Source organism: Cyclopterus lumpus, chromosome 1, assembly GCF_009769545.1.
Source record: "Cyclopterus lumpus isolate fCycLum1 chromosome 1, fCycLum1.pri, whole genome shotgun sequence".
Taxonomy (NCBI): domain Eukaryota; kingdom Metazoa; phylum Chordata; class Actinopteri; order Perciformes; family Cyclopteridae; genus Cyclopterus; species Cyclopterus lumpus.
The window spans coordinates 5692717-5719454 of NC_046966.1; the positions used below are offsets into that span (position 1 = coordinate 5692717).

The 26738-nt window shown below is 44.5% G+C and overlaps 3 protein-coding genes across 9 annotated transcripts; 1 reads left to right on the forward strand and 2 right to left on the reverse strand.

The window, feature by feature from the left end:
• The first annotated feature begins 1665 nt into the window (after positions 1-1665).
• On the forward strand, positions 1666-8283 carry lyl1 (LYL1 basic helix-loop-helix family member). Of its 3 annotated transcripts, none has more exons than XM_034538082.1 (4): positions 1666-2442; positions 3505-4968; positions 6387-6484; positions 7101-8283. In XM_034538082.1, the coding sequence occupies exons 2-4, from the start codon at positions 4199-4201 to the stop codon at positions 7670-7672; spliced, it is 1440 nt and encodes a 479-aa protein (XP_034393973.1). In that variant the 5' UTR covers positions 1666-2442; positions 3505-4198; the 3' UTR covers positions 7673-8283. The 3 variants fall into 3 exon arrangements, with proteins under 3 accessions (XP_034393973.1, XP_034393981.1, XP_034393990.1); XM_034538090.1 differs by having other exon boundaries at positions 3599-4968; XM_034538099.1 differs by having other exon boundaries at positions 1672-2442; positions 7140-8283.
• A 3665-nt stretch (positions 8284-11948) lies between these two features.
• On the reverse strand, positions 11949-18722 carry LOC117728751. Of its 2 annotated transcripts, XM_034529581.1 has the most exons (8): positions 18614-18722; positions 17325-17647; positions 17020-17130; positions 15180-15302; positions 14370-14745; positions 14188-14247; positions 13734-14071; positions 11949-13564 (listed from the first exon to the last, which is right to left on the reverse strand). In XM_034529581.1, exons 2-8 carry the CDS (start codon positions 17643-17645, stop codon positions 11996-11998), a joined length of 2898 nt encoding a protein of 965 aa, XP_034385472.1. In that variant the 5' UTR covers positions 17646-17647; positions 18614-18722; the 3' UTR covers positions 11949-11995. The 2 variants fall into 2 exon arrangements, with proteins under 2 accessions (XP_034385472.1, XP_034385480.1); XM_034529589.1 differs by lacking the exons at positions 17020-17130; positions 17325-17647; positions 18614-18722 and adding an exon at positions 16657-17012.
• A 505-nt stretch (positions 18723-19227) lies between these two features.
• Positions 19228-26691, reverse strand: LOC117728836. Of its 4 annotated transcripts, none has more exons than XM_034529778.1 (8): positions 26549-26691; positions 23440-23538; positions 23104-23143; positions 22726-22838; positions 22544-22600; positions 22063-22461; positions 20525-20647; positions 19228-20430 (listed from the first exon to the last, which is right to left on the reverse strand). In XM_034529778.1, the coding sequence occupies exons 2-8, from the start codon at positions 23503-23505 to the stop codon at positions 20386-20388; spliced, it is 843 nt and encodes a 280-aa protein (XP_034385669.1). In that variant the 5' UTR covers positions 23506-23538; positions 26549-26691; the 3' UTR covers positions 19228-20385. The 4 variants fall into 4 exon arrangements, with proteins under 4 accessions (XP_034385669.1, XP_034385660.1, XP_034385642.1 ...); XM_034529769.1 differs by having other exon boundaries at positions 23440-23545; XM_034529751.1 differs by having other exon boundaries at positions 23400-23545.
• Between the last annotated feature and the right edge of the window lie 47 nt (positions 26692-26738).

Here is a 26738-nt window from a genome sequence, read left to right on the forward strand (position 1 = left end):
AGGGCCCGTTTCAATCACTCCGTCTAGACTTTGAGAATGTATTTCATTTTCTTTATCAGATTTCATAGCGGCACATATAGCCCGAATATCAACAATCATTGAAAACAGTGTTGATAAAGTTAGAAGCAAAAAAGCGTGCTGACAATACAGCGATGTGAGAAGCGTATAAAGCACAGAGCAAGTTAGTCCCAACGGATTTCTCTCTGTCTCTTGTGTCATTTATTTCACGTTACAGGCAAATTCACGCAGCATCTGCAGGCGCAGCGGTGCCACTGCACCGTTATTCTGGCTCACAGAGGGCGATGGACTGGAACCACAGCTGCCGGACGCAAAAGAGTGTGACGGCCCGATAGATGACACCGTCTGCACTCTGAGCGGACAAATGTTATTTCAGCATATATACGGACCCCAGTGCAGTTATTGTTTATAATAATGATGATGATGATGACGACGATGATGACTACAAAGAAAGAAACAAAAATAAAATCAACAATGATGATGATGAAGGTGATGACAGATTTGTTTGGTCGCTCAACACTGCTTTCTTTCTTTCCCAGGACCTCGAAGGTCACGTAACTGTAAAACCTTTATAATGTTTGTGCTTCAGTCTGTCTCAGAAGGAAATGAGGGAATGTAAAAAAAAAAAAAGTGCTGACCCTGAGGATGAGGTTGATAGAGAGAGAGAGAGAGAGATAGAGAGAGAGACTTTGGGAAGAGCTTCAGTGGGTGAGCACAGAGGAGGCCGCGAGACAAAAAGATGTAGGAAGGAAGTTTGGGAGCTCTTGGAGAGGAAAGTTACCACGGCGACGACATGCACGTTGGTCATCAGTGACACAGGTGTGCTCTGATTTCATGACAGAGAAGCTCAGACTCAACATCTGTCTCGCGTGCAATGAAAAGAGGTTCTTTGTGTTCACACAATGCTCCATACAGTATATAAAATAATTCTCCAAAAATACCCTGAACAATTCGCAATATCCCATTAAATCACATTTAGTTTGTGATAGGTAAACAAATAACAAATCCTCATATTTTAAATCCGAAGGATTAATTATGTGTAGATTAATAAATTGATGAATGTACCCACTGAGATTACAACCACATAAGATATAATAATATCTTATAATCCCCTGTAATAAAAGAAACGCTCTATTCAGGAAAAAATAATAAAAATAAAAATAATAATAATAATAATAATAAGAGATGAATTATGTGTACCCAGCAGTTGCTCCTCCTCTCTCCTCCATGTTTGTTCATGCTCACCTTCTTCTTCACATCCAGGCCTCAAATCCAGAAGAGAAGACCATTATGTGTTTTCTTTTTTTTTACAATGCTGCTACAAATACACATGATATATTATTATAAACAACGGGTATTAAGAGCAGACATAGATAGACATTAGGTGATTCCCCAAGGGCCTTCTGTGTGTGTGCGCCTTTGTCTATTCATTATATTGTGATATAAGGGCAGCGGCGGATATTTTCTTGGAAACAGTCCAGATCCCTTCAAAGTCTGGGACTGACCAGTCTAGTGGGAAGTGTGAGTGTACATGCACGGAGGCGTGAACCGGCTTGTATGTGCGAGTGTTATGAGAAGTGTGTGTGTGTGTGTGTGTGTGTGTTGGTATTGGTGGTGGAGGGGGGAGAGGAGGGGGAGGAGGGTGCTGGAGGTTCCTTATCTACAGGCCACAGGCAGCTTTTGAGGCTCTTATCAGCAGCCACCATATTCTACTAGCACATCCTCTTGTCCAGCAGGGAGCGGAAAACTCTCCTTGCAACATGGCTCCCTCTCTCTCCCCCCTTCTCCCTCTCTCTCTCCCCTCACCCTCCTCTCTCCCACCTCACACTCGCCAGTTCCAGACCTCTCCGACTGGCAACCAGCGAAAGCATTGTGTCTCCTTGGCGAGGAGAGTGCGAGAAGGCAGAGATAGACAGGACAGGGAAAAAGAGAGAGAGGGAGAGAGAGAGAAGGGGGGGCGGGAGGGGGGAGAATGACATAAGGACAGAGGTGGAGGCAGAGAACATCTCCACACTTTGAGTGCGTCTTCATTCTAAGGAGCAACTTCTCATGAAAAATAAATATGCGTTTGGACAACGCTTTCTAATCAAACTTAAGTTCTTTGTGAATAGTTGGGACTTTATCTTCTGAAGAGTGTTTTAAATGGTGTCAGACAGATCTGACCTCAGACACTGACAGGCTGCAGTGGAGTGTGAGCGACCTGAAGAAGAAGAAGAAGAAGAAGAAGAAGAAGAAGAAGAAGAAGAAGAAGAAGAAGAAGAAGAAGAAGAAGAAGAAGAAGAAGAAGAAGGAGGAGGAGGAGGAGGAAGAGGAGGAGGGCCTGAAACACTGAGGAGATACAACATGTGCGTTCTTAGATCACTTAAACTCTGATGGATTTTGCATGACAGACAGACGAGCCGCACCGGTTATCATAATGAATCTGTGAGTACTTTTTTAATGAGTGTTCTTTTTTATTTTACATGTGGGATTTTTTATGACTGTTTTTCATGACTGATATCTATCATCTATCTATCTATCTATCTATCTATCTATCTATCTATCTATCTATCTATCTATCTATCTATCTATCTATCTATCTATCTATCTATCTATATATATAGATATAGATATAGAGATAGATAGATAGATAATAATTGTCTTAATAAAAATAAAATAGCATTTAATTGACGTTTCTATCAAATGAGTCATATAAGATATGTACTTTTACTAAAATTGAAATTGAAAACATTGAAAAAACCAGTCATTCAAATCACATTTAAATCTAGTGTAATAAAACAACACATTTAATATAGATTATTTTAATGAATTAAAATAGCATGAAGGTTTCTCAAAATGATCAAAGATATTATAGTTTAGGATTTAATACAAACTAGACAGCTACATACAGACAAAGGCTGTATTATATATTATTAATTGAAATATGCTTTAAAAAACTATATGAGAAGAACGGCTTTGTTTCTTGGCTACCGCAGCAAAATTGATCATCTTACTTGTGTGCAGCCAATTATGTTTTCAGCTAAAGTATTTTACAATGAAACCTATTAAATATGAATCTATGATTGTTTCTGCGTAGCGTCTCTAAAGATTCTTCCCACTAAGATATTTATATGACAATAAATATATATATATATGTATATAAAACACTGCTGCAGAATTAAATGATAAGAAACTAACTTTGAGAGCATCATTGTGAAAGAGGGAACTGTCCAAAATAAAGTCATGACCATTAGAAAAAGACAAAACAGGAACACTTGCGATTGCAAAACCTGACGAATCATAAGAGCGTCAGTGCGTGAAGAAGTGGAGTTCCAGGGAATTCATATCCAGCATTTTAACATCGGGCAGTAATGAAAACTGCAGAAAACAAACGACAACAACTACTGCTGAAAAGTTCTGCAACATATAGCCTTTTAGCACATTTTCATATACATCAATATCTTTACCAAATATATATCCTGAGTGTGTTTTTCCTTCGTTCAACAGACTCTTTAAAATCAACCCAATCTTCGGCGGTCTGGGACATTTTTAACGCTGCAAAGGATTTTTGACCCACATCCTTTAAAATCCACACCAACAGACGGACTCATTGAGAGCAGCCACGAGAGACGTCACGTTCACAACCTGGAATCTGCTGCTCAGGATGCTCTGTGAGAAAAATCCACTCAAAATCCGACCGCGTCGACCACACCGGCTCCGCGCTGCACCCATAGACGACACCGCAGGAGAAGCCCTCCATTAGACACTGCAAGGACTGCAACGTTTCGGTCACCCTCACCCTCTGAGACGTTGAAGTGAGGGAATGAATACAGGCTCACGTTTCCTCACGCTCTAGATACAGCCAGCAAAAGATGGGTCATAAGGCTGGGTCAGAGGGCCGCTGGAGCACATGGAGTCTGGACTGACGACTCTCATAGTGACCCTGGCAACGATAACTAAAGGATTTCAGGTTGATCAAAAAGAAAATCTATTGAGGAGCAGCTAAATATTGTGTAATCTGCAGGAAAGTGGAGCTAGGGAGAAGGAAATAAAAGAGTTTAAAGGAAAAGACACGTTCACCTGTTTAGAAAAGGTGTAAAGACTTCTGTAGGACGAGCTGCAGGTGGTACACGTTGCTTACTCTCACACACGGATAAAAGACACAGTGACTCACACGCTGGGCAGCGGGGGATTCGCCACCATGATGGAGAAGCTGAACCCCACCGGCCCACCTGCCTCGCCCCCCGACCTACCTCGCCCCTTCTCCTCCTCATCCTCGTCCTCCTCGTCCTCCGCCTCCTCTCCATCCTTTGTCTCCGTGGAGCATGACAGTCTCCTCCACAACAAGACCGTGGCATCCTCAGGCGCCATCATCAGCCTGTGTCCCGCTAACAAGACGGGGCACAAGGGACGCACGGATGTCCCCTCTGCTGGCTCGATTCAGTCCCCCATTGCCTCGGCGACGGCGTTAACCGGTCACCACGCAGACTCAGCTGCTGCACCTGAGCCCATCGTCATGGAGACCGGAAAGGAGGAGGAGAACCAAAAAGGACCAAAGAGCACCACAGTCCCGGCTGCCTCCGCCAATGGGTCCCCGACTCTTTCCCCTCCACCTCCGCTCCTCCCGGCGCCTGCCAAGACCTCAACGTGCCCCGTACCGCCTCTGACCTCCAAAGCCTCCTTCTCTTTGTGCTCATCATCCTCTCCTCTTCCTCCACACATTCCAGTCATCAGCCTCGGTCACAGCAAACCCCCTCTGCCACTCCCCAATACCCCTTTGACTGCCCTCCACCCGATACCCAACCTCCTACACGGGCCCCACGGGGACCTTCGCCGCAGTCAGCGGACCTGTTTGCCCATTGTTGACCTCGGAGCTTCTGGGTCTTCTGTAGCTTCTGGGGGCCCCTCAGCTCCCTCCCTGGGACCCCTGTTGCCTCAACAGTACCTGTCTGCACACCCCTTCTTCACCAGGTGAGATATGGAGATATGGATTTATCCATACGCAACCATTTTGCTGTATGTAAAGTATGTAATGTATCCGTGAAAGCTGAGCAGAGTGACTTTCCGGTCTCAGAATGTTTAATTTTAATACATTTTGGGGCAAAAAGAAGAAAGGTTTTCTATTCCTTAATAACAATTTTTAAAAATCAGAAAACAATCAACAAAATGTTTTTTCTTTCCTATTCATCATCTTGTAAATCCTCATTTTTATCTTGCGACCCCTTCGAGGTGTCCAGACCCCGAGGTTGGGAACCACAGCATAAGCAGACAACACTGATATCACAATGTTATGAGCAGATTGTGTATAAAATAATCTTCAGTTCAGTTTCATACTTATGGGAGTTGCATTTGGATGCATTGATGGAAAAATATTATAATGGAACGTACGGAGTATCAAACAGTATATTAAAAATTAAACAGTATATTAAATAGGAGACACACAAATGCCACATGCTCAATCACGTCCTTTTCACCAGGCGATGCAAAGCTACCAGAGCACACTTTCCTGAGATAACAGGAATAACAGGTGATAGCGCCTCGTTGGTAACAATTTCCCGTTTCATATGAAACCTCAACTGCTTGGATTTCACGACTTCCCATGGTGATTAATTGTGGCTACGCTGAGCAGTTATGCAAAACTGACAGCAGGATGTGTGCAGTTATGAAGGGACTTCACATTGCTCATGCTAAATGTACTCATCGTGACATTTGGTCGCTGAACACAAATTGCATCACGGTTTCTTTTCTGTGTGCGTTTTGTCGCAGAATAAAAGAAAGAAATGTCACTTTTGGAGAAAAAACAAACATTTTCTTTTAATTGCAGCATAATTTAGACTACAAAACAGAACGTTAATAGCGTTATTTGTGTGTTGGCAACGCTTTGCTTACTCTCATGAAGAAAGGCATTAATTTGCAGACTCTATCAGAGCCCTCCTACATCTATTCTCCGCACCATCTCTCCGTGACAAAGAAGTATCAGCTATGTAAAACTGTGGCTTTTTTCTTCTTCTTCCTACATCTACAATTTCACCATCTGTCATGCAGGTCTGGGAATAAGATTCCCTCTTCACTTCTCTGTGGTCTGTCTGTAGCAGGAAACATTGATCTATTTCATCCCCCTGAAGTAGAATCAGCTAGTGAGCAGACTAAATGAGACTGGGATAAAGCTCTGCATGCACACTCAATCAACGCCACACACATACTCACACCGCAGTTAATGGCTTCCACCATCTTCTTCTCCATCCACTCCCCGAAATGTCTTTCTTTTTTTAGGACAGAGATGCTGGAGTGACTTAACATTGTAAACTGTATTTTTTTAAAGAATGTATTTAGCTGCACTTGATTGTGAATGCACATTTTCACACATTTTGCTGTGTTTTTATCTTTAGTTCTTTCCTGAGTCCCTCGGGAGGAAACTACGGCGTCATCAGCAGCAGCCGCATCAAGAGAAGACCCTCGTCACACTTTGAGATGGAGATCAATGACTGTGAGTTGTGTGACCAAATACAGAATTGAGCCATCAGCATCAATATGTTTTAAATTGCATTGATGTGATTGCTGCTCACGACACGGAGAAGATTAATATCCAATGTATTTAAAAGATAAGATTGCCGATGTTTTGGGTTTGCCTTATTGTCAATGATCTTATGAAGAAAACTGACGGCAAAGCCGTGTCAGTACTTTCCTACTTCCTTAACCTCCTTAACCTCTTTCAGGCCAAAGTCATAGATACATACATATTACGTTTTTTTTTTTTTTTCAAAGTTAGTTTCCTAAAACAGCAGGGCACTGTAGTTTTTAGAAAATGTAACTTAACAGGAGTAAAAAGTGTATTTGTCGGGGGACTATTTTCAGCGGTGGATTAATACACAATTGGCGCTCTAGTGATTATTCCCTGCAGCAAGGCGGATGTGCGAATGTTCAGTGTAATGAATGAGGATGTCCCAGTGCAACAGTGTGGCTCATTGACGTCTTTAATAGTTTTGGGGAATACGATCAGGCTTTGGCCACACAAGACTTGTCAGTGGGATTTCATTGTTGTTCTATTTATGGGATTTGTTGACAATAATCATATATATTAACCTCTGCTTATGTTCTTTAAGGCCCTGCTCACTCAGACAGTGATTATGTGTGTCTAACAGGCCCTCCTCAGAAAATCGCTCGCCGTGTCTTCACCAACAGTCGTGAACGCTGGCGACAGCAAAACGTGAACGGGGCTTTCTCCGAGCTGAGGAAGCTCATTCCCACACATCCACCCGACAAGAAGCTCAGCAAGAACGAGATCCTCCGTCTGGCTGTCAAATACATCAACTTCTTGGTCACGCTGCTCAACGACCAGGCCCAGGACCAGGGCGGGGACTCGGCTGAGGACGAGGACGAGAGAGCCGCGGCCGGGTTGGACAGTAATAAACAGAACCGTCTTTTTCAGTGCGACACCCCTCCTCCGTCCCACGCCACCACGCCACCCTCGGCCCGTCCCGCCTCACTCCGCAGAGACAGAGACTCAACCGACTCGGTCATTGCTCTGGCTAACTCCCCGGCCACATCCAGTTGCTATGGCGACACGGAGAGTGAGGAGAGCTTCGGGGCTAAGACCTCTTTGGTGACCAACGGCATTCTGGGAAAGGTCAAGGGTCAGATAAGGATGGTGGCAGCCACAAATGATGAGCGGTGACACCAGAAGACGGCGAACAGAGATGTGTTAATGTCACGGTGACGGACAGGACACGCCGTTATCGCTACACACCCAAAGTGTTTGAGGAACAATTGTGATTTTCTCTTCAACTTCCACGTATAATGAAATAGGTAGGGGGTGGATGTTCGGAGACATCTTTGTCTCGATGTCTTTTTCAAGCGTATCTGTGCTGCGGGGCAAGTTGAGAGGCACGAAACCTCACAGAACACTCAAAAAGACTCGAAACGCATTCTATATCCAAATAAGGTCACAATGTTCCTTTGTCAAACATTACATGTCTAACAATGCCAATGAACGCGGTGAATTATGCAAAACAGGAACAGAACAGAAGAAATACACGTACACACGTTAAATCTCTCACAAGAGGGTCAAACACCAGATGTCTTATTGTTGTGGTCTGAATGCAGACTCATACATGTAAAGAATCCGCATGGCCCCAGTACCATTATGGGGACGACTGTAGAATGCTCTGCAAAGTTTCCAGTTTTCAATGTCATTGTCAGAGAGGCGAGGCAGATGGTACCGCCCCTCACATTGTGACACACTTGTGCCAGACAGAAATAAAGTGCGTTTTAGTTTGCTGTTCCTTATTTGACATCCTCTTATTGCGCTCCAAAGACTGATCCTCGTCAGCACGATTTCTCAACACATCCAAAATGTTTAGGGAACATTTTGTGTATCCTCAAAGTGTGAGAAGATCTTAGATGTTAGATGTATAAATGCCATGTTACTGGGGAAGAGGTATGTAATATTTAATTTTAATGCTTATTTTAAACAACTTGTAGGTAAGCCATGTGTTAAAAAACATCTTTAAAAAACAAAGAGTGAGTGGTGTGTTTTCCTGACGGTAAATATAACTGTTTGATGACAATAGTGTGACTTGCCAGCTCTGGAAGAAAAATGTAAATACAAAATTGCTTTAACTGTTGTCCCAGGACGTCTTCCAGGGCCGCTGGTTTAGGGTGTACATGTTTTCAGTGGTGGAAGAAGTACTATTTTACTCAAGTAAGAGTAGCAATATCAGAGTTCAAAGTATTTCATTCAAAACAGTAGTTAGGTAAAGGTATCAGCATCAAAACATTATAAAACAAATATTTTCAGTACCAAAGGTAAAAGTAATCATTATGCAAAATTGTCCAAATGTACAAAAGAAATACAAAATAGATCGCATTAAATGTCACCTGTTGAATATCAAGACCCCTTCTGACCCACAACAACCAGATGTCACTCTGCAAGTCTGTGCATACAACTGCTCATCAGTTATATAAATATACAACGGCCATCCTCAGATTAGATTCACAAGAATTAACCAGAAAAGAGACAAAACTCTGAAAACAATATTAACTCCCCATCGACGGCGGCCATATACACACACGGCAAAGGAGAGCCCGCACAGCTTTACACACACGTAATTAACGTTACGTTGTTAACACGGGGAGTCCAGTCAGTGTTGTTGGACTCGCCTGTCTGACCTTCGGGGTCAGCTTCTCTGCTCGTTCCTTCTCAAAGCACAATGGAACCCAGTCCACACAGAGCTCTGTCCCAGTCCAGCCAGTCCACACAGAGCTCTGTCCCAGTATAGCCAGTCCACACAGAGCTCTGTCCCAGTCTAGCTAGTCCACACAGAGCTCTGTCCCAGTCCAGCCAGTCCACACAGAGCTCTGTCCCAGTCTAGCCAGTCCACACAGAGCTCTGTCCCAGTATAGCCAGTCCACACAGAGCTCTGTCCCAGTCCAGCCAGTCCACACAGAGCTCTGTCCCAGTCCAGCCAGTCCACACAGAGCTCTGTCCCAGTATAGCCAGTCCACACAGAGCTCTGTCCCAGTATAGCCAGTCCACACAGAGCTCTGTCCCAGTCTAGCCAGTCCACACAGAGCTCTGTCCCAGTCCAGCCAGTCCACACAGAGCTCTGTCCCAGTATAGCCAGTCCACACAGAGCTCTGTCCCAGTCTAGCCAGTCCACACAGAGCTCTGTCCCAGTCCAGCCAGTCCACACAGAGCTCTGTCCCAGTATAGCCAGTCCACACAGAGCTCTGTCCCAGTCCAGCCAGTCCACACAGAGCTCTGTCCCAGTATAGCCAGTCCACACACGGCTCTGTCCCAGTATAGCCAGTCCACACACGGCTCTGTCCCAGTATAGCCAGTCCACACACGGCTCTGTCCCAGTATAGCCAGTCCACCTGGCTCTCTGGTCCCACTGCGCTCCTCAGATTCACCCCACGTGAATTAGACGTTAGACCCACGCGAGGCGTGAACTTAAACATTTATAACATGTTCATCATTTTTTGCATGTGACTTTCAATGGATCAAGTACAATACTTTCTAAGCTACTTAAGTAAAACTCAAAGTACAAGTATACAATAAACCACTCTGTTCCAGTAACGAGGGTACATGTACGTTACTTCCACCCCCGATGATCGTTATTGATGCATCACTTGTGCTGCAGTTGATGGAGTTCATTCAAATTAGATTCAAGATGTTTATTGTCACTGCAGTAACACAAGGCTCCATAAAAGAAACAAAAGAAATAGTGCATTTAAAAGAATATACATAAAATATGCAATATATAACAATAAATATAAAAGAATTGAAGCAATAACTAATATCTAATAAAATAACAAAAAAGAGGTTGCATTTTGCACAGGGGTTGTGCTTGTGTGTGTTATTCATTTCGTAGTTGTAGTCAGTAGACTAAAGCAATACATTGATAGTTGATTTATAGTTTGTATTACTACTACCTGAATCTGCATGTTTAATAAATAGTGGAGTGAAATGTACAATATTTGCCTGGCGTGTCGGCTAGTGGAGTAGAAGCAGCCTCCAAAGTAACAGAAAAAAGTCCAGTACTCGAGTAAATGGAGGTCTACTCCAATGCTACATGTCTGTCTGTGCGTCAAAAGATTTATGTAACGGCAACAATTGCAAGTGTGCGGTTGTGTGAGGAAGGTCAGGGTGGATGTGGGATGCGGTAGGAGAAGGGGGGAGGGGGGGGGGGGGGGGGGGGGGGGGGGTTGCATAAGTGAGAAGAAGTTTGGGGCTCCTGCAGCTGGTGTCTCTCTGCCAGGAAACGCCTTCAGTTAGTGCTGTCTCATAGACGGCCAACGAGTTTCCTGCTGGAGGAGGGGTGTTTGTGTGTGTGTGTGTGTGTGTGTGTGTGCGACTGCATGGGAGAGGAACAACCAAAAAGAAGAATACAGCCACCAGGATGCTCTGGGAACCCCGACACACCCGGTTTCAGGACCACACGACAGGAAGAGCTGCTTTCACAACGCTGCCATACGGCTGCCTCTGGCCCGCTAAGCTGTGCCAGGCTGTTCTGCCCCCCCCCCCCCCACACACACACACACCTCCTTCTGCTGCTTCGTTATGAAACCACAGAGAGGACTGAGGCAGGGGTCACGCATAGGGCAACACTTTTGTCAATATCGTTTTTCAAAGACATTTAGAAATCATCTGAACATCTTTTGCAATGAGATGGGTCAGGAAACTGAAACCTGAAAGAGAAGGTCGACACACTTCTCTCCTCTTGATACAGGAGGCCAGGCAGGGTGATGGCGGGCAGCCTGGGACTGAGAGATAATGTCCTTGCCTCCACCCCTCCGTCGAGCCCCTCTTGGTACACTCACTTGCACACAGAAATACCAGCTCGACTCCATCCGTCACGCCCACACTAGGAACGGCTCGTCCCATATGAAGAGTGGACATGCGGGTTTAGTAAACAAAGTCAGTGTGGAACAAGTACATTATGTTTTGTGAAAGTCATGATAAAACAGTGTGTTATATTTGCATCGTGACACTCTAAACAGACAAATAATTAATTTAAGTATGTAAATTAAGTACAAGTGGCACAGTATTGGGGGGGGAGAAGTGACTGATAATACGTTTAATCAAGTTTAAATTCACCTTGAATGCACCACTTGCATTAAGAGATTGGACAGAAAATAACAATAAACTGAAGATGAATTGCATTTTTATTTTCTTACAGTATTTGACACGTCGAGAATAGAAGACAAATCTTATCCTTTTCAATAACAAATTTGATTGAAACAAGTTTAGTGAGAGTAAACTTCGCCCTTTGAAAAAAAGAAGAAAACTCATCCTCATTCCTTAGATGCTGGAATGAAACTTAAACAAATAATAGAATGAAGTTCGGAATCAACTTGTGGTATATTTGTGTAGAGAAAGGAAACAAAGATTGTCAATCTGTCAAAATAAAAACAAAAGCCATAGTGCCACTGTTTTTTAACTAAAAAGGGTTTTCACATCTGTTAAACATTTTAAATACACGATCTGTTCCACCGTTCATTCAGTTTTCAATACTTTCTCTCCTCGTTTCCCCAGAGAGTCGATGCTGTCGTTCACCGTTCCCTCCAAGTTCTTCGCTGCTTCTTCCGTCTTTTCTGTCGCGCTTTTGTTGCCGTATTTCCATCTGCCCACCGCGGTTACCGCCGACCCAGCAGCTGCCCCGATAGCTCCGCCGATCGCACCCCCCAACACCACGCCGAGCACCAGACAAAGCAGTGCGCCCCCTATGACTTCCATGGGCACCTGTTTTGCAGTAGTCCCAATTTTCTGCCACACGGAGCTGTTCGCCACCATCTTGGCCCCTGCTTTGGCCCCGGAGCCAACTTTCCCCCACACTGGACTCTGCGCCGCCTTCTTTGCACCGGCGCCGATGCCAGCTCCAAGTCGCACCGAGCCTTCAGCCATCAGTTTAGCTCCAGTTTTGGCCCCGGATCCCACTTTTCCCCACATGGGACTCTGCGCCAAATTCTTTGCCCCGGCTCCAATCCCAGCTCCGGCACGCATGGACCTGCCCGCCACTACTGTGGCCCCCGATCCAACTTTCCCCCACATTGGACTAGCCGCTACTGATTTTGCTCCAGAGCCCACCCACGCAGAACCGTCCACCATCACCTTGGGAACTCGATCTCCTACCAGTTTGGACACATGTCCGGCACTTGCTCCCACCTTCCCCCATACAGAACTATCGACAAGCTTCTTGTGGACGTTTTGTGCCCCGCTGCCGACTGTCCCCCAAACAGGACTACCCTTCACCTTCTTTGCTCCCTCGCCGACCCACACAGAGCTATCCGCCAACAGTTTGGGTACCATCTTTGCGCTCAACTTCATTTTCTCCATGACGGAGTGGAGAAGTGAAGGGGACAAAGTGGAACGCGTAATGGGAGGAAGGCTCTCGATATTCATCGTTTTTACAATCATCTCCGCCTCATTCCTTGTCTGCTCAATCTCATCCTCTCTCACTTCCTCTTCTGCCTCGGCCAGAGGCTGCATGTAGGGATAAAGCACCTGCATGTTAGATCTGAGCTGTCCGTCTGGCTCTTGTTTCCCCCTCCGTCTCTCCCTCGCTATCTCTACCTGCCTCTGCCTCATTTTGTTCTCCGCCTCCTGAAACGCAGGATTGCAGTAGCACTGTCCTCCACCTTCCTTCACCATCTGATCCACCTTCTCCAGCAGCTCTGCCACATTCCTGCCGCCCCCCCCACCTCCTCCTCTCTGCTCCAGCACATGAAACCTGTCCCCGCATTTCTCCACGAGCTTCAACAAATCCCCCCGCTGACCGCCGATGTACGCCTCCACGCTGTCTTTCCCTGCCTTCTCGCTCTCCCTCAGTTTATCTACGTAAGTGAAGAGCAGCAGAGTGTGTCTCTGGACCGCCTCGGGGCCAAAGACAGTCTCGAGGGCCTCGAGGGCCTGCAGCTCGGTCTTTGCAGGCTGGTCTAAAGGGACGCACAGGAGGAAGGCGTGCGGACCAGGACTGGACAACGCCACGCAGGAGGAGATCTGAGCTCGCACCTCATCTGGAGTTTGCTCCGAGTTGAACCAGTCTGGGGTATCCACCACCGCCACCTGCAGGAGAGAGAGGAGACACGCGCAGCGATGTGGTAAGTTGGTTGGGGGAAATCAGGACGATTGTTTTATGACACAAAGCAAGCAGCATATCAAAGATCAGATTTCTAGGGAGGGAGCTGAAAGCAAAATGAAAAAGGTAAAGCAAACCGCATCTTAAATCACATACCTGTCTTCCTTCAAACAGCGCTTTTTTTTTCTCACACTCTTGAGTGATGGCGCTGAGGCTGTCCGGTCGGGACTCGAACTCCTCCCGCCCCAGTATGTTGTTGCCAGCTGCACTCTTCCCCGCTCCAGTTCGCCCGAGCAGCACCAGGCGCAGCTCCGAAGAGGACGAAGGCGAGGGCGATGCGGCGAATGAGGAAGGAGAGGCGGGTGAGGGGAACGAGGCGGGAGAGGGGTCGAAGGTCGACGAGGAGGAGGAGGAGGAAAAGACGGGTGAATGAGGAGAGGAGGTAGGAGACGCCTCGGGGGATCTCTCTTCGAAGCTGTTCATTCTGTGGTGAACTAAAAAACAATCAGGGGAAATTTGGAGTTTAATATACATTTTTTTAAGACATCTTACATAATAAGAGTGCACTTTTAGGTGACATCATACGAGACAGAGAGGCCCTGTGACTCACAAGTTGTGACCAATTTTGGAGTCGATTTAACTTCAGACATTTGTGAGAGTATAGCTCCATCTACAGAGGAAAAACAGTAAATATTAGTCCTGTTTTGTGCTCACATACATTTTTCATCTTTTTGTTTTTTACTCAACTTTGTGATTTCGAACAACATCGGGTACAAAAATGCAAATATTTACCTGCATTCAGTCTGAAACTGGGCGTCCTGTTGGCCGGCCTGTCATTGTGTGGCTCTGGTGCTGGACTTGAATGAAGCCCGTTGGATCTCTGGCTCACGCCCACTCTTCCCTCCATCTTCTCCATCTTCTCCCTCTCCTCCCTCTCCTCCCTCTCCTCCCTCTCCTCCCTCCTCTCTGAGGCGGCACTGTACTCCACAGTCCTCCGTGAATCCGTGTCTGGGATGTGCGTTGAAGCAACGGTCTCTCTTCTCTCATCCCTTTGAGCTCTGTAACTTTCCAGAAGTTCTCGCTTTCTTTCCTTCACTCGTTGCGCCAGCTCTCTCTCCTGGGCAGTTTTCATATATAAAACACCATTTTTTGTCACCATATTGTCCACCTGTTGGATAAATCAACAAACAATACATTTAGGAATTGTGTCGCCCATCCTGACATTAACAATTATAGTGCCATGTTTTAGAATTCCTGCAATGAATCTCCATTGTGGAACCAATTCCTACGTCAGTCAAAGACATGCTGCAAGCAGCCTAATTATTCAAACTTGTCCAGACTGCGTCTGGGTGTGATTGTGATTGTGAAACGGGGCGTTGCCGAGACATGAACGCTCAGACAAAACAAAGAGTTCCTCCACATGCTGTATGTTATGAATACAGAATATTTCCGCTGAGGATTTTAAAATGTTCTTCACAAAAATCTCAAATTAAGTAGACACCAAACCGGACTCTGAGATCAGTCTGAGAACTGATGAACACGTGTGCTCAAACTGGACCCCTGATGCTGGTCTGTTAATGGCTCCACACGCAGACGTCTCACCTTCTCCAGCAGCTCGCTGACCTGCTCCCTGTTCTGTCGCTGGCGATTATTGAAGACATGGTACCTCCCCCCGCAGCGCTCGATCATCGTCCTCAGGCCTGGGTGTTCTTTCTGCAGGTATTCCTGTGGAAAACATTGTACAATTTCCAACGTGTGTCTCTCTCTCTCTCGATCTTTCAAGGTGACAAATGATATCCGCCTGAACACAGACGCAGGCAAAGTCTCAGTCTTAGTTCTGCTGGACCTGAGCACTGCCTTTGACACAGTTGACCATGGGATCTTATTACAGAGGTTAGAAAACTGGGTGGGAATCTCTGGTACTGCTCTAAACTGGTTCAAGTCCTATCTCGAGGACAGGATGTATTTTGTTGAAATTGGTAACTGTGTCTCAGACCAAATGGCTTTGACCCGTGGGTTTCCACAGGGGTCAATCCTAGGACCCCTATTATTCAATCTGTACATGCTTACATTAGGCCAGCTAATACGCAGCTATAACGTGTCCTACCACTACTATGCAGATGACACTCAGGTCTACGTGTCACTGACGGCAGGTGAATATGGGCCTGTATATTTACTTTGTCACTGCATCGAACAGATCAGTGTGTGGATGCAAAACATTTTTCTCCAGCTAAACTCAGACACAACTGAAATCATTGTCTGTGGCCCACAGAAACAAAGAGAAAGTGTTATCAGTCACCTTGAGACTCTCTCTCTCTAAAACCTAAAAATCAGGTTAGAAATCTAGGGGTAATATTGGACTAAGAAATGAACTTTAACAGCCACATTAAATCAATAACATCAACAGTTTTTTACCATCTAAAAAACATTGCCAAAATCAAAGGAATAGTGTCTAAACCAGACTTGGAGAGACTAATCCATGCGTTTGTCTCCAGCAGGTTAGACTACTGTAACGGCCTGCTCACTGGGCTCTAAACGAGCTGTAAGACAGCTGCAGTACATCCAGAACGCTGCTGCTCGAGTCCTGACTAGAACCAGGAAATACGACCATATTAGTCCAGTGCTCAGGTCTTTGCACTGGCTTCCTGTTGCTCAGATAATACACTTTAAAACAGCTCTGCTTGTGTACACATCTCTTCATGGTCTAGCACCAAAGTACATGTGTGACATGTTCGAGCCATATGAACCATCTCGGGCTCTGAGAAGCTCAGGGAGTGGTCTCCTGCTGGTCCAGAGTCAGGACTAAACACGGGGAGGCTGCGTTTCACTTTTATGCTAAAATCTGGAACAGTCTTCCAGAAGATGTGAGACAGGCCTCAACTCTGACAATGTTTACATCCAGGCTGAAAACAGTTCTATTTGACAACTGAAAGTATTTTATCTGCACTCTTCGCTTTTAATATAATTAATTAATGATTATTTTTACGGAATGATTTTATTTGTCTTTTTGTAATTTTATGTAGCTGTAAAGCACTTTGAATTGCCTTGTGTACAAATGGTGCTCTTTAAATAAACTTGCCTTGCCTCTCTCTCTCTCTCATAACACCAGCTGCTTAGTCCACATTGGACACATTGAACGGCGAGGAAATGGTGCAAAGATGTCTGAAGGAGAAGCAGCAGGTATCTCGCAAAGTAAACACAAAATGAGTTAGAGGAAATTTTAGACCAGGGGTATCCAAACTAAGGCCTGCGGCCCATTTTTTAATGGCTCTCTTTCCTGTGCCAGTGTGTCACAAGACTGGCCGACTCATTTAAAACTCAAAGGCAAAGCTCAAGATGAATCGCAGGATACACGTAACTTTAATTTTTACTATTGAAAGTCCTTCGAGTGCTTGAAATGCATATCTCAGCACACCACAGAGAGCGTGACCAACTCTCATACCTCCACTGTTTTTCCCATCAAGTAGTCCCCACAGGTCAGAAGGACTATGGTGTGACCCAGCGCCTCCTCCCCAAACACCTCCTCCAGCTCTGCAGGCACAAGACCCTCCATCTGAGAAAGAGAAATTTGACTAATATTAGGACTTTTATTCACATATGCACCTTGTATACCAACATTGATCAAGACGTTTCATTTTCTATAATTAAACAAAAAAGAAAGAATATCTTTTACTTTTTTTAAAACTACCAAAACTATAGCACAGATGACTGCATGAGTAAATGAGACATAATGAGTCCACAACCCACCTCAGTGAATTGGCTCACGGGCACCAGCAGCAGGATGGCATGAGGGCCCGGGGCGACCAGCGTCATCGCCCGCTGCGTCTCCTTCCTCACACTGTCCTCCATCTTGCCGCCGGTCCAGTACCATCTCGGCGCCTCCACCAACGCCACACTTCGGCCCTCGGTGGTGCCCTGTCGCAGCTGGCAGCTCCTGGAGGCGTTGGAGGAGAAGGGGGACAGCTGGCCCAGGATGTTGTCTGCCGAGGACGTCTTTCCACAGCCGATGTTTCCCAGGAGAATAAGGCTCAGCTCTGGGGGCGAGGTCCCTCTCAAAAGTTCACTCATTGCTGGAAAGAGAGAGAGAGGGTCAAGTATGCTGAATGTATTTCAGAACCGAAGATTACTGGTTCTCTTTGATGGGAAGCAACACCAAACAACCAAAAGGTGTGTTTTCAGATTGCCATCATACTTGTGCCTTTGTCCAAATGTTTGACTTTTAGAAGATGAAACCACACGCAAATAAAACTGGAGAATTATACGGGTAGGCGTTTACTCATCTCATCTGAAATGCAGTGACGTCTAAACCAACATGCGTGATGTGATTCCTTTTGATGCGCTCTCATCTGAGATAAGCGCGGGACTCTCTGATCCTTTCTCTCCAGCCTCTCACTTGAGTTAACAAGAACTAAGCTAAACCGAAGCTTTCGTTCCAATGGAGCATTTCTTCCTTTGCCCGACTGCATTGCCTTCTTCTGAGCCTGCATGCTGTGCCACACCTTGCCAGTCCTGTCCAACTACATTCTAACAGGACATTATGCATGGACTCAAATCATATTCTCTTACAAAATGTCCACAAACAGAAAACAAAGGACTGAACATACGGCATCGCTAAGATCACGTTAAAACTGAACACTAAAGTGAAATTCAAACTTGGCATTAGGCAAGGCAAGTTTATTTATAGAGCACAATTCGTACACAAGGCAATTCAAAGTGCTTTACAGCTTACAAAAAGGCAAATAAAATCATTCCATAAAAACATAAAAATAATCATGAATTAATTATATTAAAAGAGAAGAGTGCAGATAAAATACTTTCAGTTGTCAAATAGAACTGTTTTCAGCCTGGATTTAAACATTAACATTAAACCTAATACTGAAAATAAAGAGTTAGACAGACCTTTGTTGTTTTGTCTATTCAAAGCTCACTAATCTACAATTTGCTGCGTCGGCTAAACTCACACATTAACACTCTGGTAACTAGTACTTAGTTTAGTAAACAGCTGCATCATTCAAACAACAAACACACATACTTACTCTAGCGTTGGGATGTTTAAGTTGTGTCTTCTCTGGGTGCACCGTGGGTTCGCTCTCCACTGAGCTCTCTCTGAACAGCTCAACCAGCACAGTGCATGTCGACGACCAACAGCTGCCTACGCAGGTGAGACGTCTGAGGGAGGTACCTGTCTCACCACTCCCAATTCTGAACGCATACCACATGAACGCACTCAGACGTATATCTTTTTTTGTTATCTTCCCCCGTGCACAACAGGTTTCTTTTGTCCGTGAGCTGCTAAGCATTCCAACAAGGGGCGGAGGTGGTACATCCCGAGGCCCGTGTGAATCATCATCCACCACACCTATGAGGCGTCAAAACTCATGGATGGCTGTCAAAAAAAAGCATAAACTTCAGGGTTTGAGTCGTCAGGTTGATAGCTGCTGAAATATGCTTGTAAACATTCGGAGAGGCTGAATAGATCGACGAGGAACTTCAGTCTGCAGCGTTGTGAGTCATAAAAAATGGGGAATAATTCTACAAGGTGTTAGAAAGCCTGAAAGGCTTTTGGATCGTATTGAATATAAAACTAGAATCAACGCTTCGCAGTCGTCGGCCTCCACCAAACCACTCAAGTGGTAGTTTACACCAGTGTGCGTCCACAATGTCATGAGACGTTTGTATGAAATTGTCATAATTAGCTTATGAATGTTTTTAGTTTGACCAAAATCAAACCAGTTCAATGACCTGAAGACATAAAGCCTCTGGCCACAGCTGTTGAATGAATTCATTCATCATATCAGGTATTTCAGGTGTTGAAATATTACAGAAATTAAAGACTGACGACCTCATAATAAAATGGTCTCACAAAGCTAACCTGTGGTCAATTAATAATTTGTAAAAGCTAAATTGAAATGACTCTCAAAGCATGTGTTTACCTTGCCACGAGTTAATTAGTCACATTGAAGGTTTGAATGAGCAGATCCCATAAACTGTGAGCAACATTTGAAAACATTAGATATGAAATAAGGTTACTTTAAAAAGAGTTTGGTATTTTCAGTTTTCATGGTAGTTTTAGTTTGTTCTGATCGGGTATAATGAGTCAGAAGTATGGAGCTAATACAAAAAGTGCTTGGAAAAATGTGTACAAATGCCAATTTATTTATTTAAAGGGTTTATTTAGAGAACTTGAGTTCTCTTTCACTAGCAAACTTTGTTTCCTCTTGCCCAGTTGGTGAACAATAAACCTGAGCTGCATAGCTAGGATATATGGCATTTGATTAAGTATAATATTTAAAACATGTTCTTGTTCTTTAAATTCTACAAGACTAGACTGCGTGTGGAAAACAATAGGGATTCATTGTGAAGCACAGCGCCACCTCCTGGAATGTCAATTATTTTATTTACTAGAATTACACAGATGTGAAATTGGGGCTTCTGTGTTTATATGCAGTCAAAAGTATCAGGTGCTAAATATATAGTTTATATTACTTTAAATTAACTTGTAGTTTCATTTAGGAGACTATGTAGTACATCCACAGAGACGCATGATCAACTTCACTGTGAAGCAGAAGAAAATAAATTGACACTTTTAATGTGTCCAGTTACACAATTCAATCTTTACACACCTCTTAATTAAACAAGAAATACAAGCAAGTATCCTGACATATCAAAGTCAACTCAAATGGTTTCTATGGTGCAAACAAATATTCTTGTCCAACAAAACAGATTTGAGATGTATTTCCTGTGTGAACATGTACGCTGGCCCATCGAGTCATCATGTGCTATGAGCCGTCAGTGAGGTCATCATCACTCACAACCCGGGCATCAGAAAGGAAATGTTTTCCAGAGTGGAGGGCTTAAAAAAAACAAAAAACAACAATGAAAATATTACATTAAATCTGTATGATAAATGGTGTGTATATGCACATTTAAGCGGCTGCATCTCTCACCAGTGTGTGCTGGGTGCAGCTCCTGAGCTCTGGGATCTGTGCGGTGAGGCCGATGAGAGGAGCCAGAGCGCACAGCAGGGAGTCCAAGAGCAGAGACACGCTGCTCGACACGCTCACCGCTTTCTGCAGAGAGAAGAAGAAACAAAGCCATCAGCAGCTCCTGATGCAGAGCATGGGTGTGTCGTCCGTTAGTGGGTGGACAGTTTAATGTTCATCTCATAATAGCTCTCATCTCCAATTAATATTTAAAAAGGAGGAAGGGTTCATTGCACCACTGAACTCCCGTCGGTGCCAAGCTGGTGGTATTCTACATGCATTTGATTGGAACGGATCATCTTAGTTATTGATAACTAACCAACCATCACACTGTGATGATATGTAACAATAATCAGGAGGGACAACACTAGCCAGCTCCCTGTTATTGTCAGGAGGTGGCGCCAGACGCCAACTTTATAACATTACGCCACTATAAATCTGTACTTTTGAAACCGTTAATGTTGGTCAGCAATAATCCTGTGAAGATGTGTAAAAGAACCAGACTGGGAGCTGCAGTGTTGGCGAGTGACAGCCTCTCTACTCATGTGTATGCCAGATAATAATCACTAGTATGAATGTAAATCACAGCAGGCAATATGCAGTCATTGTAGCAATCAGTCAAGTCCTATATTAACCTCAGAGTTATAATCAGAGCATTGATCTGGTGAGAAGAGCAGTCTGGTCAGCAATAATAGGTCAAACCTGCCGTGAGCCATGATCTGTTTGGAGACCGATAAGATTCAAAATATGGATATGTAATTATGAATGTACAGAGCCCGTTATTATTTTTGTCAGTGATTTAAAAAATGGGGGTACGAGTACCTCCAGGTGTACTTTGGAGTACTGCAGCAGTTATGGGAGATTTCATTACAAAAGATATCAGCCAGGCATGACTAAAGAAAATCATGCCGTAATAAGTTCAACTAGAATAACTGCCTCTGTCTCCACCAACCAGTCAGGGTGCAGCTTACGTCCATATCTGTGCCGAATGCCATCACTTTCATTACTTCATCCTCAAAGACATTTGGGTTAAAATGGTCAGAATTAGCATATGAATTATTGAGTTTTGAGGTCACGGTGACCTTTGACCACCAAAGTCGAATCAGTTCAACCTCGAGTTTAGGTGGACGTGTGTGCTAAATATGAAGAAAGTCCCTCCAGGCCTGAGATACTGCGTTCACGAGGACGGAACTAGAAAACATCCCGTCACGGCTGTCGCTGTCTCAGAGGCACAATAAAACAACTTAACCCGGAAGTTCAACAAACCACATTTCATATTTAGTATTCCTGATTTCAAAGCAATCGTCAACTGCCTTAATCTGTCAACTGGCCACAACAATTGCAACCACATTCACAAGTCCATATATAATATTTTATGCTGGTCAGGGGGTACTTGGGCAGAATTTAGAGATCCATGTAATATCTTCATAATAAAAAAGAATAAAAGTTTTCCAGACCAGTATTTAATTATAAAACATTGTTTTCCCTACACTACTACTCACACTTGTCTCCTGGAGATGGTGTCCAATCAGGGACAAGGATTCTCCCAACAGGTGGAGGTGCGCTGCAGCACTGACCGGATCCCGGTCAGAGCAGCCAGGACTCCTGGACGTGGATCCCAGAGTGTCCCAGGCTGAACTGGTGGGACTGCACATAGAACCGATGGGGCCGCAGCCGTCAGTCACGGGGCTGCGCACCACGGATTTAACCACAGAGCTCAATGCAGACGCAGCGGCTGCCTCTGAACTATTAACGGGTATGAACAGACGAGGCCTGTGGGCTGCTGGAGTGGCAGGAGGGGTGATGATGGTCCTGGCTGCAGGACAGTCGGCCATGTCGTGCTGGTTATCGTGCTGGTTATCAGAGTACTCCCAGTACTCCAGCATGGAGCTTGGACTTGTCTGGGAGCAACAGAGAGGTAGAAACATGATGAAGAGCAGAAGTGAAAGTAGAAATAAACTGAACCTCATAGAGGATAACTACCGGCTCAATGCTGCCCTCTGCTGTGCAACAGGAACGCAACAACAGGTCTTGGATATCCTGAGAGACAGTTTACACAGGGAGGGGATGAGACTACAGTTTGAATGAACTCTTACAATCGTAACACCCACAGGCAAATGTAACCCGACACGGTACAATACATTTAATCTCATCTGTTCTCTCACCTCTCCTTCTCCTTCTTCTCCTCCTCCTCCTCCTCCTCCTTCCTCCCATTGGCATGGTGGCACACAGACTGGATAAGCAGGGGTGAGGCCAGAGGACTCAGCCTCACTGTTACCTGCAATATGTCATGTATTCATATTTAAGAACAGACGTTGTTTTCCATATCTTCCTCGTATGGAGTGCCCCTCCTGCATCTTTAGGTCGCATTGTGTCCATATGGATTGGTCACGGACGTTTTAGCTGAAACGTACTCAACATTCACCAGTGAGACCGACTACATGACAGCCGTTGTGGATTCGTGAGAGTTTAAAAATAAAACCCTCCTCAGCCATCTACACAGCTGACGCATGGGGAACTGAACGCACTGAAAAGCCTCTTACCAGATGGGTTCCTCTCCCTGTTGATCAGGCCTTCCGGTTCCTGAAGAAAAGAAGAAACAAAGTGACTAATAAGCCATCACATATATGGAATTCAAATGAATCACACGTTTAAGAAGCAGAGCCACAACAAAGTGGGTTCAGAGTTCAAATACCTGCAGCTTTGGGATACACCCACAAACATGTGTCAATAACATAACAACCAAGATAATAGATCAGAATAAATAACGTGCATTGTTTGTCACAACTGGTACTTTGCTGCGGATGAAACTTAATTTCTGTAAACTACCACCCAATACCAAGCGCAGTGCCCCGGTTCCACCTCTTGGTGCTACACGCCTCAAACCCTGGATCGGCCTCCTCCACGTCCATCGTCTCAGGTCTTTGAGGGACCTCTTCCTCCATCCCTGGCTGTCTCCTCTCAGCGGGGCTGCTTCTCTGCACACTCGAGGATGAGAGGCACGGACACGTCACAGCAGTCATATCGCAGTATGAGCCCCGGGTGTGGTTGAAAGAAAGAATAAAGTTTATTGCATGTCACATTTTAATCTGTTGTCAACGTGGATGCCAGACCACAACATGCGTTTGGCTGATGTGACAGAAGTAGGGCATTTGGCTAAGTGAAGGAATCATTAACATGAACCTGTATTTCCAAATCACCCCACGTGGCTTTAGTGCTTAGTAAGCAACATTAAGGGAGCTGGATTAGTTTACTGGTTACGTAATAACGCCTTTAAATGTTGGCTCTTTAATGCAGCCGGTTGAGTCGGTTTCTAACGTTACAACAAATTAAGACAAACTAAGTCTGTGAGTCGAGGACGGGCTGTAATTTAACAAGTCACGTGTCACCAGAGTGCAACGTCGTCGACGTTTCCAGGTTCAGGGCTAGAAGAAATCACGTTAATCTAGGGAGACTTTGGTGAACGACACATCCGGGTTCTGTCGGCTGACATGCGGCCAACACGCTGAAATACAATGCGGCTCATTTGAGGTCGACACACGTTGTGTCAGTCTGACCCACAATCAGAAGGGAGAGGACGGCAACGCGCTGACTCACGGTTAGTGGGAGCCCCCGTCGCTCTGCTGAGTCACGTTAAGGCCGCAGCGCGCGGCGCTTACGTGATTTAAATAGATGACTCATTAGGCGTCCTGCTGCAGCTGTGCAGAGGCGCCTTCGTCTGCAGTTCTTTATCTTTATTTTGTACATACAATTATCCTCTCGAAATAGGTATTTGATATTCGTAGGTGGTCTTCAATAATTATTTTTTTCAATAAGACATTTTTCTACATCAATTCATTTAAAATAAAACATTTTACGTTGGCCTTTACCTAATAGTCCTAAGTGTACTTCATGGCCTAAAGTAGGATGTGTGGCTGGGTTTTTCTGCTTTTGGGCCTGGCCTCTTATTTCCAATTAGGTAGCAGCATCCAGAGACATATTTTGTCAAAATTGACAATATTTAAGTATCACTAAAGACTACACTAACTTATATATCCAGGACTGCTCTCTAAATATAACATCGCTGTCCGTTCAGTGTATACTGAGTTGATACAAATGATTTGTGAGCAAAGGTTGCAATGAACAAACTTCATCCGAGGGATTTCCGGTCTATGAATCTCACATTTGCTTGAAAGGGTTTTCACAATCTGTGCAACACGTGTCACCTCCTCCCAGTTACAGTTGGAAAGAGTTTCACCGATTCGGATTTATAACCCGGATTAATAACTCGTTCGCGAAACGGTGTTAAAACACAAACGACACGTCTCTGTAGATGTAGTTCATTAAACTACAATCTTAATGAACCTTTATTTGACCGAGCTGGACCAATAACGTTGGTATTAATGCGCGGCCGGCTGTGAGACGGGTGCGCAGAGACCGTCTGCAAAGTGCAATGCGGAAAATACATACGACAACAATATTCAATAACTTCACTGTTATGAAGTGTAGAATGACCCACATCGTTTCATACATCAAGAGGCTCCTCCTGGTTGTACTACAGCTGTTATGTTGATCAATGGGCTCATATTGGTCGTAGGACAACAGTAATTCTTAATCAAATGCACAATTTAAAAAAAACTAATTCTAATGCAGTGTAGCGCCATCAAATTATGTTCAACCAACAATAATTCTCTGTTGGTAAAGCTACAATAATTTGTCCTAAAAAACAAAATTGAGACCAAGATGAGCCCATTGATGGATGAACATATTTGTATCATTCTACACTTTATAAACTTGAAGTTATTGCATATTGTTTCCAATAAAGATTCACCACTGGGCCAGTGGTTAGCATGCCCGTCTTTCAATCAGGGGGGTTGCGGTTCAATCCCTGCCCTAGTCGATGTGTCCTTGAGCAAAACACTTAACCCTGCATTGTTCCCTGTAGCTGTTCTACAGTGTATGAATGTAACATGATTGTAAGTCGCTTTGGATAAAAAGCGTCAGCTAAATGAAATGAAATGACATGACATAATAAATCCAAACCACATTTGACCAAAATAACAGTTGCAGTACAACAAAACAGGAGCCCATTGATGTGCAAAGGGTTTTTGGTCATTATTGATTATTATTTCCAATAACAATTCACCATAATTAATCCAAAGCAAATGTCATCAACATAACAGCTGTAGTACAACCAGGATGAGCCTATTTATGTATGAAAGGATGTCGGTCATTCTACACTTCTTAACAGTGAATTTATTAATTATTTTTATCGTATGTATTTTCCTTTGCGGACGGTCCCTGCGCACCCGTCTCACAGCCGGCCGCGCATTGATACCGATGTTATTGGTCCGGCTCGGAGAACGACCCGTTTTGATCAAATAAAGGTTCATTAAGGTTGTAGCTTGTTCTCGACATCGCTACATCTACAGAGACGTGTCGTTTGTGTTTCAACACCGTTTCGCGAACGAGTTATTAAATCTGTGGATATCCTTCCAACTTGACCTAACTCCTCCCCCTGTCCTCAAATATCCTAAACGCTAAATCTTTAGTGTATTTAAGGTTAATGATAATTCATTTGAGCGTGTAGTGACATGCTCGAAAGAACTTGCACAACAATCTGATCCCAACCCCGTCCAAAAAAACAAATAATGAAAAAGTGAAATAAAGTAGTTATAAACAGTGTAACTGCTCTGATCTGCTCTTTCTCAGTATCGCCTCTTGTTCTATTTTCCCTTTTAACCATTAAAAACACTGTTCCCATTAAACTCATCAGTGGCCATTTAACGTGGTTAAACCTGTTCGTGTTTCTAAAGAACTGGACCCTGTTGGTGTTCGTCTTTGACACAATCACGTGTTTGTCTTTCTCACTCTCTCCAACATGAGTCACCGTGGCACCACTTCCCCTCTCTGGATTCTCTGAAACTCAGATTCTCAGTTGTACTTTGAGGACGGGCTCCTCCTCTCCAGATGCTGCAGCGTCATGTTTAGAGCTGAAAACGTCCTTACTCATGTTAAGTCCCGCGGTCCCTCCCTTTGAACTTTTCCGAAGTCGTTTCTCAGAGTTGCTGCATCATGTTAACTCTCAGTCCCTCCCACTGTTCTCGCTGAAGTTGCCATCTCACGTTAAACTGAGGTTTTGTGACGCAGTGTTCCTGTTTTCATTCAGCTGCAGGAGGGAGGAGACAGAGGAGGATCC

What these genes read in the sequence shown, in the direction of transcription:
- LOC117728836 (XM_034529751.1), bottom strand. An exon ending in GAACCGGGGCACTGCGCTTG is followed by an intron (nt 23,144 to 23,399) that starts GTATTGGGTGGT and finishes TCTTTTCTTCAG; the next exon opens with GAACCGGAAGGCCTGATCAA. An exon ending in CAGAGGGCAGCATTGAGCCG is followed by an intron (nt 22,462 to 22,543) that starts GTAGTTATCCTC and finishes TGTTGCTCCCAG; the next exon opens with ACAAGTCCAAGCTCCATGCT.
- LOC117728751 (XM_034529581.1), bottom strand. Translation starts at nt 17,645, where the DNA reads ATGAGTGAACTTTTGAGAGGGACCTCGCCCCCAGAGCTGAGCCTTATT. An exon ending in TCAGCGAGCTGCTGGAGAAG is followed by an intron (nt 14,746 to 15,179) that starts GTGAGACGTCTG and finishes TTTATCCAACAG; the next exon opens with GTGGACAATATGGTGACAAA. An exon ending in CGCTGTTTGAAGGAAGACAG is followed by an intron (nt 13,565 to 13,733) that starts GTATGTGATTTA and finishes TCTCTCCTGCAG; the next exon opens with GTGGCGGTGGTGGATACCCC.
- lyl1 (XM_034538082.1), top strand. Translation starts at nt 4,199, where the DNA reads ATGATGGAGAAGCTGAACCCCACCGGCCCACCTGCCTCGCCCCCCGAC. An exon ending in GCACACCCCTTCTTCACCAG is followed by an intron (nt 4,969 to 6,386) that starts GTGAGATATGGA and finishes TTTTATCTTTAG; the next exon opens with TTCTTTCCTGAGTCCCTCGG. An exon ending in TGAGATGGAGATCAATGACT is followed by an intron (nt 6,485 to 7,100) that starts GTGAGTTGTGTG and finishes ATGTTCTTTAAG; the next exon opens with GCCCTGCTCACTCAGACAGT.